The 18,969-nt window shown below is 39.1% G+C and overlaps 1 protein-coding gene across 1 annotated transcript in view; it reads left to right on the top strand.

The window, feature by feature from the left end:
* The window catches only part of vps39 (VPS39 subunit of HOPS complex), an 81,093-nt gene that overhangs the window by 50,969 nt on the left and 11,155 nt on the right, over positions 1-18,969 (top strand). The window contains exons 15-24 of the mRNA XM_052010606.1: positions 947-1,033; positions 1,621-1,694; positions 2,013-2,111; positions 4,752-4,869; positions 7,472-7,600; positions 10,116-10,218; positions 11,814-11,859; positions 13,598-13,747; positions 14,931-15,065; positions 17,134-17,225. Of these exons, the coding sequence (XP_051866566.1) occupies positions 947-1,033; positions 1,621-1,694; positions 2,013-2,111; positions 4,752-4,869; positions 7,472-7,600; positions 10,116-10,218; positions 11,814-11,859; positions 13,598-13,747; positions 14,931-15,065; positions 17,134-17,225 (1,033 nt within the window). The remainder of the gene's footprint in view (positions 1-946; positions 1,034-1,620; positions 1,695-2,012; positions 2,112-4,751; positions 4,870-7,471; positions 7,601-10,115; positions 10,219-11,813; positions 11,860-13,597; positions 13,748-14,930; positions 15,066-17,133; positions 17,226-18,969) is intronic.

Below are 18,969 nucleotides of genomic sequence, written 5' to 3'. Positions count from 1 at the left end.
ACACCATTTGAGCAGGGGCTGATAAATGGGAAGTCAGATTGTCACATAAATGCCAGGCAATGGTAGTCTTTAGCTCGAGAGCATCATGCTGCCTACTTGTGATATTCAATGCCATTACTATCACTGAATCCCCCACTTGAACATGTTGTGGGTCACAAATGACCAGAAGCTCAGCTGAGTTAGCTGCATAAATATTGTGGCTACAAGAGCAAATCAGAAATTGGTATCTTGCAGTGAGTGACTTATTTCCTGACACCCCAAAGTCTTTCCACCATCTGCAAGGCACAAGTTATGAGTGTGATGGAAACTTTACAATTGTCTGGATGAGTGTATCTCCATCAGCACTCAGAAAGCTCAATACCTTTCAGGTCAAAGCAGCCTGCTTGATTGGCACCCAGCTATCACCCTAAACATTCATCCTTCATGCAGTGGCACAGTCTGGCTGCACTGCGTACCATCTACAAAATACTTACTAAGACTTCTACAATAGCAATGCACATGCTGTAAATATTAACAAAAAAGTTACCTGCCATGGTGCCATAAACCTGATTAGCCTTGCCAAACAAAAACCTATTCATTTCAGTTTCTAAAATTTTCAATTGGCCTAGCCTCAACTGCTTTTGATTGCACTTGTGTAAAACAGTGTTCCCTGGAATCAGTGTAGTGGTAATTTAATGCCCCTTGTTCTAAATCTGTCCACAAGAGGAAATAGTTTCTCTCCAACTATCCCGTTGAATGGTTTAATCATCTGAAGCATCTCAGTTGCATCACCCCTTCCATTTATATATTCATAGATAAAATCCTACTCTATTGCATGTTGTCATAAATTTTAAGGGATCTTTTAAATGCTTTGGTGTTGTAGTTATATTTTCCATTATAGCTGTGTCTACCACTTCTTGCTTTGTTTTTGAATAATATTTCATGTACTGTTATGCTTTCCTTGCAGCTTTGCAGGTCCTACTAGATCAGGCAAAAAAAGCTAACTCACCACTGAAAGGACATGAGCGAACTGTGCAGTACCTGCAAAGACTGGGTTAGTAATTATTATTAATGTAATAATGGTTACTGCTGATACCTTGCACATTTGCAACCCTAATAACACTGTAAAGAAACCAGTTAAATAATTGAGAAGGTGGATCAGTGCTCCCTAGTGAGTTCCCTATTCTGACTCCTAGCCGCAATTTTCAGGTTGCAATTAGGCTCAAAGTTTCTGGACTGTGAAGAAGGACACTGCTGCAGATCCAGTGAGTGTACTATTATGTATGAGTCACTGAGCCAGTGACTCGTACGTAATAGTACATTTATGCAGACATTGAGTGAAGACCAGGTTGGGGTTAGCTTTGATGCTTGCTGCTGACAAGCACTTCTGTTCGAATTTATCAGCACTAGTACTTAATGTGTGCCTAGGATTAAAGTAAAGAATGTCTCATATTGAAGCTGACAGGAAGGGTTTTTGGAGATATTGGCTTCAAGTAGCCTTTTGCAGCCTTCCAGTAAATCTGGAGTTTTTACATTTGGAATTTGATTTATTTTAACTTGTTACAGTTAATTTATGCAATGGATGTATTCCAGAAGAAACTTTTCTTCACCTGCTTTCTGATATGTTTCTTTTCTTTTCAGGGAAAGAGAACTTGAATATTATTTTTGAATTTTCTCTCTGGGTCCTGAAAGCATGTCCTGAAGATGGGTTAAAGGTAGGTGTTTGGAACAGGCTTAGTTTTGATCCTTAGTTAAAATCAAAACGATGTTTTGCTATAATCAGCTTTCAGTTGAGTTCTGCCATCTGCTCGCTATACATGTAATTGTCAATGTTATTTGACACTGGCTGATAAAGTTTTAAGGAGAGATTGTGCTATTTAGCTGCAGCGCTATGATGGGACTTTATCACAAAATGTGGCATGACAAGGAGATGTCTGTCAGGAGCAGAGTTGCTCAGAGTTTGAGCACCCAGATTAGTTGACCAGACGGCACAACAAATTGGTCCATTTTTTCTTCTTTTGGCCTTCGTTTAGATATTTACAGAGGATCTCCCTGAAGTGGAAAACCTACCGAGAGACAAAGTATTGGAATTCCTGAAGGAGAGCTGCAAGGAGCTTGCCACTCCATATCTGGTAAGAACTGTTCATATCTAGAAATAGTATTAATATTACACCTAATGATGTGCCTATTTTGTGACACTCCATGGAGATATGTCACTGGGTGTTCACCCTTCCCCCACACTTCAGTCCCTTTAATTTGCTGGTTGTTCCTTCAGTATTTGGTCAAGAGTTCACGGTTGAGTTTTGGCAAGTTGTTTTCAATTCATTTGATGTCCATATCACCAGGTCATGCATGTTGACAGAGAACAGAGTAGGACCCGACCAGGATAGACATATAAAAACTAAACTTGTATTTAAATGGGAGGTTCCATTACACTACAGCCAATTAAATGCTTTTGGAGCTGCTGTTATCATTGTCATGTTGGAAGTATGCACAGCAAGCTGCCACAAGTAACAATGTGATAATGGCGATATCTGTGTTAGTGATGTTGATTGGATGATAAATATTCGTCCAGAAATCCGGGATAACTCTTGCTCTTCAAAGTAGCACCGTCCACCTGTGAGTGTGAAGAGGCCTCCATCTAATGGGTTTCACATTTTTATGTTCATACAAGGAATGTGGGCTTCACAGGCTGAGCCAGCATTTACTTCCCCATCCCTAGTTGCCCCTGAGAAGGTGATGGTGAGCTGTCGCCTTGAACCGCTTTTAGGGAGAGAATTCCAGAATTTTGTCCCAGTGACAGTGAAGGAACGGTGTTATATTTCCAAGACAGGATGGTGTATGGCTTAGAGGGAAACTTCCAGCTGGTGGTGGTGTTCCTATACTTTGGTTGCCCTCGTCCTTCTAGGTAGAGGTTGTGGGTTTGGAAGGTGCTGTCTAAGGGGTCTTGATGAATTGATGCAGTGTATCCTGGAGATGGTACAGACTGCTGCTACTGTGCTTCAAAGGTGGAGTGAGTGAATGGTTGTGGATGGGGTGCCTATCAAGTGGACTGCTATGTCCTATAAAATATCGAGCTTCTTGAATCTTGTTGAAACTGCACTCATCCAAGCAAGTGGAGAGTGTTCCATCACACTCCTGACTTTAGCCTTGTAGATGGTGGACAGGTTTTGGGAAGTTAGGAAGTGAATTACTCACAGCAGGATTCTTAGCCTCTGACCTGTCTTGTAGCCACATTGTGTATGTGGCGACTCCATATATTGATAGTGGGGGATTCAGTGATGGTAATGCCATTGAAGTCAGGGGGTGATAGCTGGATTTTCTCTTCGATATCGTCATTGCCAGGCACTTGCGTGGCACAAATGTTACTTGCCACCTATCAGCTGACCTGGATATTATAGTACAGTGAATTGACCCCTTTATTGTAGGTTTAGATAAATATGTTCATGCTGCAAGTTTAGTGGCACCCCTTTTAGCAATCCAAAAGTAGCTTGCCTTCTGGAACATTCTGGTTTGCCCTTTCCGATCCACCAGTGCCCATATCCCTGCCAATGGCATCACACCTACCCTTTTACGTCTTCCCCTAATGAAGCAGCAACTTATTTGCCCTATTTAGTATTCTGCATTTGTGGTCAAAATGTTTTCTCCTCAGGAATAAGGAAACCAGTCACAGACTACACATCTATATTGTAGAGTATCTTTGTCAAGTCTGCAAATGTGATCCTCAGTTGCCTCTCACTTTAATTCTATGTACTCCTTGCACTATAACTGTGTTCAGCCTCTTACAATATTCCAGTGAACAAGTTTGAGAAACAACATCTTATCTTTTGATGAGGCACATCACGATCTTCCAAACTTAACAATAAATTCAACAAATTCAGGCATTCAACAAATTCAGGCATTCATCAATTCCCTTGTTTTTAATAATTTCATATATAATTTGTCTTCCCTTATTTGCATCAACACCAGACCTACCCTTTGTTATCCACAAATGCCCTTACCATCTTTTTTTCGCTCTGCACCATTTTTGTCGCTTAATCTCTCTTGTCCTCATTCTGTCACAGAGCTTTCTTTGTATTTTTTTCTTTCCCTGCCTCCCTTCTCTACCACTTAAAAATTTTGTCTCTAACTTTTCACCGTTCTGATGAAAGGTTATTAATTGAAATGTAGAATCTGTTTCTTTCTTCCTAGACGCTACCTAACCTGCTGAGTATCTCCAGGATTTTGTGGGTTTTTTCAGATTTCTAGCATCTGTAGTGCTTTGCTTTTAGATAAGCGTATTGTGGGTAATTGCATTGACCTGATGTAATTGCGTCCTCTCCTGGCCATGCCTTCCATCGCTTGCTCTGCCACATCCACTGTTCATTACCAAATTGTACCTTGCTATGTTTCCTTTCTTCTACAGCCTCTTTGAGCATCTTGCTTCATTCAGCATTGCTTGTGTTTTGTTTAAAGTAAATAAACTTTTTTCCTCTGCTGCCTTCTCATTTAAAATTAATTAAATGAAACTCAAGATACATAAATGCTTTAGAAATTTGTTTGTCAGTGTTCTTTACAGCTCCTGGGGAGATGCTCTGGAATTTGATCTCTCTGACACAACTTTACTCCTGTAACTCACTATTATTCTATGTGTAAATTGAGATGGTGAGATTTGGCAAAGTATTTTATCGCTCTGGGCATAAGCCTGAGATCTAGCTCACCATTGCCCCCTTACCCATCAGCCATTGTATTGGGTCTTTATGATGATCGTTGTTTATCATCTTCTTTCCGAGGAACACATCATTTATACTTGGGATGAAACGGGGTCAGTCTTCCACAACTGCCTGATCCAATTATACCGTGAAAAAGTGCAAGCCCTCATGAAGGACTACCTCAACTCTCTACCTGAGGGTAAGGCCCATGTCTGCAGAAGATCTGTGCTGCAGATCAATTTTTTGTTTCTGAGTTGTGAACAAAATGATTTTGTTTATGTAGCCAATTTTTCAACCGTCCTTTTATGAAAGCACTTGCTTGGGAATTTCACTAATCTCTGTTGCTGTGATATTGCACTAAGCTTCCAAACTTGGTGCATCTTAGAGCAATATGTATTCCACCCTGCCATCCTACGTCTAAACCAGCAGCACTTTGCCATCATGTTGCAAGAAATAAAAGTAAACAATCATCTAGCACAGCTCCCTGTCCAACAGCAAGAACATTAAGTTGTCACATTTTCCTTTCTTCTTTTTGATGGAAATTATACAAGGTTATATTTTAAGTGAAAGATGAATTAACATCTAATGAAGTAATACTGTGAGGCGGCATTGAATTTTGTATCATTTGACTTAGTTCTTTTTTTCTCTGATATCTTTCATCCTCTAACCTCTTTTACTGGGTGTGCAGTTATCATATTTATGAAAGTGAGAGGATATAGGAAGAAAGGCGTCTTCAGTCCACAGTGTGGCATAGCTAGGCGGCACAGTGGCGCAGTTAGTAGAGCCGCTACGGATTACGGTGCCAGAGACCCAGATCCTGACCTCGGGTGCTGTATGTCTGGAGTTTGCATGTTCTTCCTGTGACAGCTTGGGTTTCCTCCCACGTATCCCAAAGAAGTGCATGTTGGTAGGTTAATTGGCTGCCATAAATTACCTTGAGTCTGTAGGTGAGTGGTAGAATCTGGTCGGGGGGTGGGGGGGAGTTGATGGGAACGCTGAGAGAATTTTAAAACAAAGGGATAAATGTTCTGTTAGTGCAAATGAGTGGTTGATGGTTGGCACCAACTGGATGGGCTAAAGAGGTTGTTTCTTTAATGCTCTACCAAGATTTTTCCATTCTTTGGGGCAATTGAGATTAAATATTTTATATAAGCATTTATTATAATAGCATTTAAACGTGCCTATTATATCAAGCAGCTGTTTGCATTTCTGTTGTCATTTACAGCATCTACAATGAGACACACTCTGGCTCAATTTTAAGGCACTTTTACAAGCTTTTTGTTTAATTGTGCTAAAGATAAGAGAGCATACTTGGGTTGTTTAACTCAAAATCCTTCAAATATCTTTCCATTGTTCCTGTTATGGTATGGCTGCCTCATAGTAGTCACTCAGCTAGTGTTTAGTCTGGATATGCAAGGTATTTCATGGTGCTAGAATATTTAAATAGTAAATGGAGAGGCAAGTGCTCTAATTGCAAAGTAATCTGTTATTGTTGGAGAACTCCTCGAAGATATCAAGGATATATTTCTCTTACGAGAGGGATCAGTAACTGAGGTGAGGGGAGGGAATAAAGATTTAAGGACTAGAGTGAATTGAGGATAAACTGTTACAGTGGGTGTCTGGAATTTTTCTGAAACAGTTATTTTATTAAATTCCCCCTAATCTTTGGTGGTTTAACAAAAAAAAATCCAACTTCTGTGGTATGTCTTTGTAATTGTATTTCCTCATACCAGGCAGCATTTTGGTGAAACTGTTTTGTACCTTTTTCTAAAGCCTTAATAGGCTTCCTTTAATGGAAAGCCTCATCACCATGTTATTGTTGTGGCTAACCTTCTTTGAGGTTGTTGAAAAATAATCTTTGTTCATTTTTCTGCTGTTTGATTAATGCACTACAATAATGCCAAGATGCATTGCAAGCAACCCCCAGCTGTATAGAAAATACCTGAAGAAGCTGGCTGTGAAAAGGGAAAGGTGTTTTGACATTTCATACACTCTCTTGAGAACCAAGTTTTATCCACTTCAGAGAATTTACTTTCCTCTTCTGTCTTAACTGCAAGATTTTCAAGCTGAAAATGCTGCACTCAACAGAATCCATTGAGAGCAACATATTTCCAGCCACTTCTCATCAGAATCTTGATGCACTTGAACCAGTCAATATAGAATAGCTAGCAACAAGTTCAAAGTAATTCTGAACTGTATGTAATGAAACTGTCTAAAGCTGTATTCAGAACTACTTAGTCTTGAATATTTTGTCTCACTCATTTGTCATTTCTGAGCCTACATACGAAGCTTCATCACCCCCAAGTTGCCCATTTTTGTCAGTGTCATTTATGGCAGAGTTTATAGTACTGTCACTTCTGATTCAGGAGTTCTGCGTTCAAGTCCTATTCCAGAGACTAAGCAACAAAACCCTTAGTTGATTACCAGAGCAATACTGAGGGAGCATTGCATTGTCGGTGTTGTCTTGTGAATGTGATGTTAAACCAATCCATAGTACGTTTTTTCCAGGAAGGTATAAAAGGTTCCATTGCATTATTTCAAAGAAGAACAAGGCAATTAAAGCTGATTCCCAGTATTTATTCCTCACGTTCTATTAAAATAGATTATCTGGGTGTTTGAGGGAGCTTCCTTTGCCCAAATTATATAATAACAGTTACTTTATTGTCTGTAAAGTGCTTTGGAACACCCCAAGAGGGTCATAAAACATAGTAAATAAATGGAGGCTTTTTTTCATTCTCTAATGACTTGTATGATTATAACAATTTGATTATAATCACCTTGAGTTGCTTTTTGTTTTGTAGATGAGATTCCTGTTCCTGCTGGAATGGAAGAAGGGGAGTTGGGAGAATATAGAAACAAACTATTGTCATTCTTGGAAATCTCGACACATTATCAGCCCAGCAAGCTCATCAGTGACTTTCCATTTGATGGTGAGTGGTCAAATATCCAGCAAAAGTTAATAAGCGCAGCTTTCATTCCTTTGGTGAAATGTATAGTGTGTAGATGGCTACTTGCGGCTAACAGAATTTTGCTAGGTTTATGAAAGTAATCTGCCAAATTACCTGGAAGTTTTCTTTTGGTAGAAAATGCTCAACATTAATATGAGGGTTAAAGGCTGGAATGAAAGGTTTGACATACGAAGAGAGGTTGGACCTATTATGCTCATTGGAGTATCCACTTGAGAGCGTATCTAGAATTGGGGAATATAGTTTCAGAATAAGGCATTGCCCATTTCAGATGTATTTCTTTTCCCAACGGGTCATGATTCTTTAAAATTCTCTACCCCAGAGAGCTGTAGAGGCAGAGTCATCGAATATATTCAAGGCAGAGACTGACAGATATTTAAACTGCGTGAGTCAAGAAAAGAGAGTAGGAATGTCATGCTGAGGCCAAGATTGTTTTAATGTTTTATTGACATGGAAATTGAAATGAGGAAACTGCTGTCCTAGCTGCATCAGGTTTAAAGCACCAGATACAGTTGTAGACCTTAGGGTGTGCAGACTGATATCAGGACTTCTTTCTCAAGGCTTATGATCTGAGTAAACAATCGACTTCCATAGGAATGTGGAACTGTTTGGATTCCAGTTTTTACAAGAATATACCTATCTGGTAGTTTCTAAAAGTGGAAAAAAGCAAAAGTCATCGGAATCTCTAAACATGCTGATGACACACAAGGCCATGACCCAATTTCTCTCCTATTTCTGACCCATCTGAACCCTGCCCTGGAAGCCAAGGACTCCTCTGAGAGCCCTAATGCTCAAAACGTGAGCTAGCTTTCGGGCACTCGGAAGTTGCCGTGATCAGGTATTAGCAATGATGGCCACTGAGACTGGATTTCAGCACAAATGAATGAATGTGCAATATTTATAGACCTTTCATCTGGACATGACATTGGAGGAAAAAATGCTTGTTAAAGATGGTAATCATCAATGTGCAGATAACTTCTTGCACAAATAAACACACTCCTAACAAAGCATAGATTTGAGAAGGATTTGAGCTGTGTACTCAAGAAATCTTCATGAGTCTGCACCTTCCCTCATATGATATAGCATTAGCCACACTAGGTGCAGCTACATTTTAAGATTAATGTAGGTTTGAGTTTATCCAGATACTGCCCTGCTACAGTCTATCAATCATGACTATGGGATTAGATTTTTTTTATATAAGCACTTTTGAATATAGTTTGCACATTAATCATCATTTTGGGTAAACTAAGAAGATTGGGGTTGAAAATTTCCATTAATCTTAGTTTCTCCTATTTGCAAAATTTTGCTTTCATATTTCAGGGACATCCTTGTCCAATTTTTAATTATAAAATCCTGTTTGCACGTTTACTAACGAGGCTACATAGGAAGATAGCATGCTGTAATTGCATACTTCCAATAGAGGTGTGTGATCTTGGTGTGCTGAAACACCAGGTTTGAGATCCCAGCCCTTCACCCTGAACTGCGGAGATATTGTCTCAGAATATGGTCAGGCTGAGGATGAATGGCTTGCTACTGCTGTATGCACTAATATGGATTTTCCAGCAGAAACCTACTGGATGAAGCTACCATAATCTTCGATGAGGTTGTGCAGGACCTCTTCCATATAAATCCATCACATAGAGCAATCAAAACAAGCGTCAGCCATGAAACTGAAAGAAGTCTTGACAGCCAGTTCCTGGCTCAGCCGATTGTCGGAACTCTCAAAACTTTGCATGTTTCTAACTGTTTATTATCAATCGATCAAGTTATTAAAAACAAAATTTTAAAAACTATAAAATACTCCTTGGATGCATCGTCTAGACCCAGGGATCACAGTCCCAAAATGAGGAGTCAGCTACTTCATTTGAAGTAAGGAGAAATTTTTTCATGCAGAGGACAGTAAATCTTTGGAATTCTCTACCTAAGACAGTGTGGAAGCACGGTTGCTGAGACAGAATTTGATAGATTTTGGATAGTAAGGAAATCAAAGGATTGGTGCAGGAATATGGCACTGAGGTAAAAGATCAGCCATAAGGAACCAAGTGGACAACTCCTCCTATTTCTTATTCAATATGGTCTTAAACAAAAATAATTAAAAGAATTGAAATAAACTTAAACAATTTAGAAAGATGTAAATTAACTAAGACTTGCCTTACCCTCTCAGCTGTTCTTCATTAAAATGAGTGGAGGTACCAAGTCTTACTTGCTGCAGGTTTGAGCAGATTCCCCAACATAAGTGCTAGGTTTTCTCCAGAACTTCAGATTCTGAATCAAAACTCTCATATTCTAATTCTTTCTTTCCAGTTGGTTTTGGTTCCTGAAATCTAATCTAATAATTCCTTTCTGAATTTTCTCATCTTTTCACTTCAGCCTTGACAATTTTGTAACACATGGCAAGTCGGTTTTCACTTTGAGCCTCTTATTGCAGGAAGAGGAATGGAAGTGTGCTTGATAAATCATATTTCTGGTTGCATTTTAGGATTGCTGGAGGAGCGAGCACTGCTAATGGGTCAAATGGGTCTTCATGAGCAAGCCCTTTTTATTTATGTCCATGTACTGAAGAATATTAAAATGGCAGAGGAGTAAGTATATTCTCAGACATTGTTACTTCAAATGACTTGAGTTTTAATTAATATGATCTGTTTTAAGAGTTAGATATCTCTATCTTCTTAATTAATCAAGTTTTAGTACGGTAATACTTGGGTTCAAGGCTTAAATCTAATGCCGACCAATGAATGAGCTTGGCTATCTTTGTGTATAGATGGTTCTCCACCAAGTGGTGGCAAGGTAAGCCCACCACTTCAGCTTGTACAGTTACACATGTGTACATGGGTGGGAGGCTGGGTAGCAGAGACTGCAGAGATTTTGTGATGGTGAGAGTGAAATATGAACTTGGTTTAGCCCCCAGATTCTGGTGAAATCTGGCAAAGCAGTATAAAACGTCAGGGAATATAAAACTAAGGTGGGTTATGAAAGCATTGGTTTAGTCAGTTTGGCTGGAATAGGTCCTGCCTGGAAAACTGCCTCCATATCAAAACAAAAGTGGTGAGTTTGCAGCAATTTGCTTATTTGGGGGAGGCTGTTCAAATGCACTCATTTTCTTGTGTCTTTCTAAAAAAATATTTTCCTAATATTAGACTACATTAATTTACTAAATACCTAGTATACATTAATGTGACTATTAAGTGGTTGATGATAAGTGTTTATTTTCTGATTTTCAAATTGCTTAAAGCAGAGGACTAGTTAATGTGTAAATTTTGGTGGCAAATATATGTTCAACTGCATTAATAAATCATCAGATTACCATCCCTAAATAGGGGGGAAATACATTTTAGTGTAAAGAAACAACCAATTCTGTAACACTGCCAATTTAGACTGGTTCACTGAAGATTTGGGGTTTGTGAAGAAGCAAACGTATATTTCATGCCTCTACTGAAATACAGTTTTAGCGGTCCTATTTCAATGGCATCTTTTGTGTAATTTCTCAATCAAACCTGGTAGAAATGCTGTGCCTTGTTATCTACATTTGAACAAAAATGGTCACTTGACAGTAGTCTTCCTGGATCTCCCTCATCTGGTGAGCTGTACCCTTGCAACATGTGGAGCTGTTGGGAGGGAAGAAGAATGAATTGAGATCCACAAGGGAAAGCATATGAGCAGATATACATTCTCAGGCATCTATTTAAACATTTGTATGCAGAAATGAAGTTGAAAAAGATCTGCTCGGTTGATTTCTCAGTATTCTTGCTATCTTCTGTCAAACTTTGCCCACTTTAGAAAATTGATTCTTGAGCCGGTTTTACTTGTTTGGGCAGGCTGTCTCGGAGTAGCAAATGAGTTCCATTTGTACAAACATCTTTAAATCGATTTTGTTCATAAGTCGGAAAATACACAAAAATCACTCTGTGGTTACCATATCTCCACAGTATTGTACTGAATGGCATCAAAACTCCATAAGACTAATAAGAAAGAACAATTACTAAAAATGAAGCGAGAGGAAACTGGTTCTGCTGTTCGTAGGATTGACCCTATGTAGACTTTATAATTTAATATTATGGTAGCTGGTTCATATATGGGGGTGTCCATAAATTGAGTGTTTGTGACCCGGGTACAGCCTGTAACTTTAACAGACTTATTGTTTGGTTTGAGATGCTTTTGAGCTATTCTCTGATTTCAGATACTGTCACAGACATTATGATTGGAGCAGGGATGGCAACAAAGATGTGAGTACAAATAGTTCTAATTCTAACAGTGAGGAACTTAGCGCACTGTCTTGCTTTGTTGCTATGTAGAGGATGAACAGCAGGGATTATTGTGTTACCCTGTAGAGGGCAACATTGTAGAATTTAACTAGTCCTTGGCAGATTGGAACTCAGACTAGCTACTGGCTCAGTTAATCAACAGTTTGGTCGATAACTTAAGGTTCACCCCTTGGTTGACATTTTTCAAAACTTGTTAAATTCTAGGATGGCACCAGAAGGTTGGAAAATAGCCAATGTGACTCCCTTGTTTAAGAAGGGAGGACGGCAGAAGGCCAGTTATTTTAACATCTACAGTTGGAAAGATGCTAGAGTCAATAATAATGAAAGAAGCAATAACTAATTGTTTAGGAAAGCTGAATATAATCAATGTGCTTTTATGAAAAGCAACTCTTGTTTGACGAATTTGCTTCAATTCTTTGAGGATGTGACGGAGAGTTGATAGAGAGGAACCAGCAGATACGGTGTATTTAGATTTCCAAAAGGAATTTGACAGTAAGAGGCTGGTACATAGACGAAGAGCCCAAGGTATTGGAGGAAGTGCTATCAATGATTGAAAACTGGCTGTGACATAGAGAAAAAGAGAGAATCAGAATAAGGTTTATTATTATTATCACTGCCTTAAATTATGTGAAATTTGTTGTTTTGTGGCAGCAGTACAGTGCAAAGACATAAAATTACTATAAATTACAAAATAAATAGTGCAAAAAATGGAATAACAAGGTAGTGTTTATGGATTCATGGACCGTTCAGAAATCTGATGGTGGAGGGGAATAAGCTATTTCTGAATTGTTGAGTGTGGGTCTTCAGGCTGCTGTACCTCCTCCCCAATGGTAGTAACAAGAAGAGGGCATGTCCCAGATGGTGAGGATCCTTAGTGATGGATATTCTAGTGCATGAATTACACAATGTTAGCAGGCAAGTACAAGTAACTAAGAAGGCAAACAGCATTTTGGTTTCTTTACAAAAGGGGTTAGGGTTTAAAAATAGGAAGATTTTGTTACAATTTTACAGGGTGTTGGTGAGGCCACACCTGGAGTACTGTGCACAGTTTTGGTCCCCTTATTTAAAAGATGATATAGCAACATTAGAGGCAGTCCAAAGGAGATTCAGCAGGCTAATTCCTGGATGAGAGGGTTGCCCTTTCAAGAGGGGCTGGACAGTTTAGTTCTGTATTCCTTGGAGTTTAGAAGAATGAGGGATGACCTTATTCAAGTTATAAGATCTTAAGGAAGCTTGACCAGTAAATGTTGAGATGTTTTCACTAGTGGAGGTGTCTTGACAAAGGGGGCATAGTTACAGGATAAGGGGCCACTCATTTAAAACTGAGGTACATGGAAATTCCTTCTCTCAGAAGGTAGTGAATCTATGGAATTCTCTGTCCCAGAGGGTAGTGGAGACCAAATCATTAGAAATATTTAAGCTGGAGATAAATATTCGAAAGGTCAAGAAACTGAGGGCTATGGGGAACTGGCACAGAAGAGAAGATGAAGCCAGCGTAGATCAGCCATGATCTTACTGAATGGCGGGGCAGGCTCGAGGAGCCTGATGGCCTACTCCTGCTTCTGTTTTCTTGTGTTCTTGTTTGTTGCATGCACCCAGTCGTCATGAGTTATAATTAAGGTTTTGTTAGATCTAGTTCCTTATTCACACAATATTGAATAGCAAATGGTCACCTGAACAATGTCTTTGTTTCACTTAGGTGTACCTCTCTTTACTGCGTATGTACTTATCACCACCTGACATTCATTGTGTGGGACCAATCCGGCTGGAGGTACCAGAGCCACAGGCAAACCTGCAGGCTGCACTGAGAGTACTGGAGCTGCACCACAGCAAGCTGGATACCACGAAGGTACTGACAGGGTAGCATTATACTCAACTGCAAATGTCAGGAACCCCAACTGACTAAATAAATTATTGCTTCAGTGTGCTTACAATTCAGGTCTAGCATTGATTTTGAAATATGAGGCAGTCTAGGATTCAAACTCACATTGCCTCTGCACCTATTTGCTACGTAGGATGCCTACTCTCTTTAATTATGTGGCCTTTTTTTTAAGTGTTTGACCCTCTGATGAGAGCAACCTATCTTTAATGAGCATAAATATTCATATATACTCATTCTTGTATACATGTGGTTACAGATCAGCTTAATCCTGTGTCTTTTTTTTAAACTTTTGAGATGTTTACTTAATTAGGATACTACTGTAAACCTTGGATTGACGAGCAGCAAGTGTATACAGTTCTCTCAATTTTCCATATTATTTCTGTGGTGGTATTCTGATTTTCAGCTCACATGTACCAGAATGCTATGAGTTGCCTCACCACCTTGTGTAATTTCAATACCTAGATAATCTATTGTATACCTTTTTATAGCTTACTTTTACATGTATTTATGTTAATGGAACAAGGTGATGAACTATATATCAGTTTAAAATGTGTTAATTTCTGTTCAGATATACAGGTATATGGGCTGTGTACACTTCTGAATTAAAAAAAACATGCTCAAGAATCCCTGGGTTCAGATGCAATTGGGAGGTGATTATCAAGGATAAATAGGGTGTTTGTCTTGCAAGGCTGAGTTATAGCAGTTTTCTTACATACTAACCATGTTTTAAATTCCAGTTTTTGCATGATTTATGGGGTACTTTATTTGCACAATAGAAACTGGTTGCAATTACCATAAAACCACCAAAAATTAGCTTTCAGAGCATTACCTGAAAGGAATTCCACTCATCCAATCGGTCATAGTTCATAAAGTGCATGTCAGCAACCCGTCCATTTATCAAGCCCATACAGCCGAGCCCCATACCATTCTAATCCAAACATTTTCCAATTAAGGCCAGCATTCACCAATAAAAGTAAGCTTTGAAATTCTCTGACATTTCATTATTAGTGCTTCTCTTGATTATAAAGTGACTGATAGTAGAATGGGTATTACACCAAAGTAAAGTGTTAGGTTTTGTTATATTCATAGATCAACATTTCTCACTGTTTACAGGTAGGAGTGTTTTGATTCTTTCTGTAATGTTCCATAGGCTTTGAATCTGCTTCCTGCCAACACACAAATCCGGGAGATCCAAGTATTTCTGGAGAATGTTCTTGAAGGAAATGCTCAGAGACGACGCTCCAATCAAATTAAGAAAAGTCTCCTTCATGCTGAATTCCTTCGTGTAAGTCATTAGATCTGAGTCCAAGATAATTGATTAAAAGTATTGCTTCAAGATATTCCATATGCATGATCAAATTGTAGCATCTTAACCAACAAAAGTGCTTCCCGTTTCCTCTGACTATTTAGAATTGCAGTGATAAAATGAGTTGCATTCCTGCTGCTGCATCACTTTCTGGTGGATTAAACAATATTCTATCTTTCTGACTGGATCCCTAATAGCTGAAATTGGCTGTACCATAGCTGAAACTAAATACCTAACTAAATAACTGTACATTAAATCAGGAGGCACACATTGAAGACCAGGCATTCCCAATCAGATGGAAAAAGAAAGCATTGAAAGTCCCACTGCAGTGGCCACTAATCATCCCTTTCCAATAACCCATTATAACATACAAATCATTCATCCAAGACTTATTCAAAATCAAAGCAGGAGAATGAGTCTCTGACTGCAGAGCTTCCATGAGGAGTGATTTTGGGCAAAGACCCATGTCACACTAGTGCCGCTAATTTGACAATCTTATCTGGAAATTCTGTTAGTTGACTCGAATGCAAAATGGGGAAAACTGTCTCATTCAATTTGGATAGGCCAGATTGGAGGAGCTGCAGTCTGCATTCACCTTACAGTCCCTAACTTTGAGGTGTTTGGTGGTGAAAGGGTTTAAAAGTTAAGAAATAAAAGCAAGGGTAGGGATAGATGAATCTTCTTTTTGGTGCATCTTGTAAAGACCAGGCATGAATTATTTGCTGACTGGTGAGCTGGCCAGACTCTTGGGTAGCTTGCCCTTGAAGCACATTCTTTAAGGTCTTGGACACAATCTTTCATTGGGAAGCAAGTTGCCAGTTGACCAATTAGGCTCAGTGTCATGCAGGACCTTTCTAATTACAGGTGACCCCCTTATTACTGTTGTTCAAATTCAAAAATTTGAGATGCAGAATAAAATTCACTATCATAGAATTTGTGGGGGGAAAAAGTAAACAAATACAACTTATTTTTTTCAATTGGCATTTTTTGATGCATGCGCAGGTGACACGGCTTCGCATTATGGAAACTCGCGATATAGACCAATGCAAACCCTTCCCTTCCCCCCCCCCTCCCCCTTAATGTAGGGTTTGCCTGTAAAGTGGTAGACCCAGCACCTGAGATGCAGGTTAAGCCCCGCCCAGGCTTTACCAGCTCTTCATGGTCTCAAGGTTGAATGTCTCTGAATGCCTGATTTCCATTTTCAAAATCGCTTAAAAAAAATTAAAAGCAAAAGTTTTTTAAAAAAAAGCATTCAAAGCACAAGGTAATAATTATGAACAATTAATTTCCTTTCTTTCTGAAGTTTATTTAAATGCATTTACTTTGCAATTGCTTTTTTGTCTGCATCCATTAATTTCAGTTGCCAGGTTGACCTGATGCAGGTTCACAGTACATTTCTTACACTAGATTTCTAAGTACTTTAGGTATGCTTTCCCACTGGACTCCATGTATGTGAAACAAGCAGATGTCTTGGCTTCAGTATTCACTCTGCAGTCTCTAGCTCAGCCACGTAGGTAAAAGCCAGCAAATGGGCTTAGCTGGTAGATGTTAGCATATGAACCAATGGTGGAGAAATTATATTTGGGACTGATCTAGAAATGGGCCACAGAGATCTCACAATATTGAGGGAGTACTGTATCTTTGGATGAGATAGTAAACCAAACTTGTCCCCTGGATAGATATATATAAATAAAAACTCAAGACACTATTCAGAAAATAGTTGGTGAGTTTTCCTGCTGTTCGTTCCAGTATCTTATCTAATCGCAAAAGCATTAGGTTATGTTGATCTCATTGCTTTATGTGGGATCTTCCTGTGCAGAAAGTGGATTCCTGCTTTGCAAATGTATTTTAAATGAATGTCATTGCTTGTTAGGAGACACAAGAGACTGCACATGCTAGAACCTGGTGTAAAAAAAAACTGCTGGAAGAACTCAGTGGGTCAAGCAGCATCTTTCAGTGGTGGGGGGGGAGCAGGAATTGTCAATGTTGTCTTTACGTCATGAAAGATAACATATGAATGCAAATTCCATTCTTCATTATCTAATAGATCCAAGAGCAGAGGATTTACCATCAGGAGGTGAAATGCATCATAACTGAAGAGAAAATCTGTCGAGTCTGCAAGAAGAAAATAGGAAACAGGTTTGGTCACTTGATATTTCCCTTTGAACAGTTAAACATTTATTGAAGTTTGATCTCTTAATTTAGTCAAGTAATTAAGCTTGAAGTCGCTAGATTCTCGTCAACAAATAATACTACATGTTCCAATTGATCTGTGAATAACACCCAGGATAAGCAACATGGATTTTCACTTGTGAGCTCATCCACAAAGATCCATTTTAGCAGTATAACACTAAGGATGAAACACTGATGGTAAAGGCTAGATCTAACCAGAGATGATGAATTAAAAACCAGGGCAATGAGTTAAGACCATTGGATTAGAGATTTATTGCACAAGATTTTACGGTGCAAATTCTCTGTTGTGCATATGCCTTTCTATGTCCCCAAGATTGCACAGATAAGTTAAGAGTGAAGGTTGTAAATTCAAGGAATGTCAATTTTACTAACTTGAGAAGTGAACTAGCAAAGATGGAGTTGAAAAACTTAAAGGTGAGTTAATCTCCGAGCAATAGAACACATTCAAGTTCAGGCTAAACATGTTTCCACAAAGGACAAGTGTGGGGCTGTCACATATAAAGCCTCCTGGATGACGAGGATGTTAAGATAACAAAAAAAACAAATCTTATATTGGGACTTGAGATCTTAGTACTGCAGAAAACCCAGAGAAAACATAGAGATGAAATTGAAAGGGAAAATAAGGTAGTAACAAGGACATGAAAAAAAATATTAGCAAAGGAAATCCAAAGAAGTTTGCTAAGTACTTAGAGTCATAGAGTCATACAGCACAGAAACAGGCCCTTCAGCCCAACTGGTCCATGCTGACCAAGATTCCCATGTAAGCTAGTCCCATTTCCTCGCATTTGGCCCATATCCCTCTATACCTTTTTTATCCATTTACCTGTCCAAGTAGCTTTTAAATCTTGTTAATGTACCTGCCTCAACTACGACTTCTGGCAGCTCATTCCATATACTGACCACCCTATGGGTGAAAAAGTTGCCCCTTAGGTTCCTATTAAATCTCTCCCCTCTCAACTTAAACCTATGCCCTCTAGTTCTTGATTCCCCAACCCTGGGAAAAAGACTGTGCACATTCACCCTATCTATGCCCCTCATGATTTTATACACCTCTATAAGATCACCTCTACGCTCTAATGTAAAAAGTCCCAACCTGCTCAATCTCTCTCCATAACTCAGTCCCTTGAGTCCCGACAACATTCTCGTAAATCTCCTCTGCACTCTTTTCAGCTTAATGGCATCTTCCCTATAGCAGGGTGACCAAAACTGAACACAATATTCCAAATGCGGCCTCACTAACATACTTGGAGCAGGAGGATGACTAAGGGAAAGAGTATAGCCTGTTAGGGATCATAACTCTTTTCCTTGCAACTGAGGAGTGTAAAGGGAGACTTCATTGAGATATATGTTGGAATGTGGAGATGACTAGATAAATAGGAAGGAGGTGTCAAAAACCGGATGGAATAGATTTTTAAGCAATTGGCAGCAGGATTTGAGGGGAAATAAGGAAAATGTTTTCACCCAGATGGTGATGGGAGTCTGGAACTTGCTGCCTAGAAGGATCGTGGAGACAGACACAGGATCGGATCTAAGCAGTATTTTCATGTGAACTTGAAGAGCCATAACCTACGTGGCCTTCAACCACGTGCTGGGAGGTGGGATTAGTCCGTGTAGTCCTTTTCAACAAGTTGAATGGTTTTCTGTGCTGTAAATTTCCAATGATTCTACTATCACTTGTCCATACCGCTCA

The sequence above is a fragment of the Pristis pectinata genome, chromosome 1, assembly GCF_009764475.1.
Source record: "Pristis pectinata isolate sPriPec2 chromosome 1, sPriPec2.1.pri, whole genome shotgun sequence".
Lineage (NCBI taxonomy): Eukaryota > Metazoa > Chordata > Chondrichthyes > Rhinopristiformes > Pristidae > Pristis > Pristis pectinata.
The sequence above is the reverse complement of the archived record's forward strand: the minus strand, read 5'-3'. Positions and strand labels throughout refer to the sequence as shown.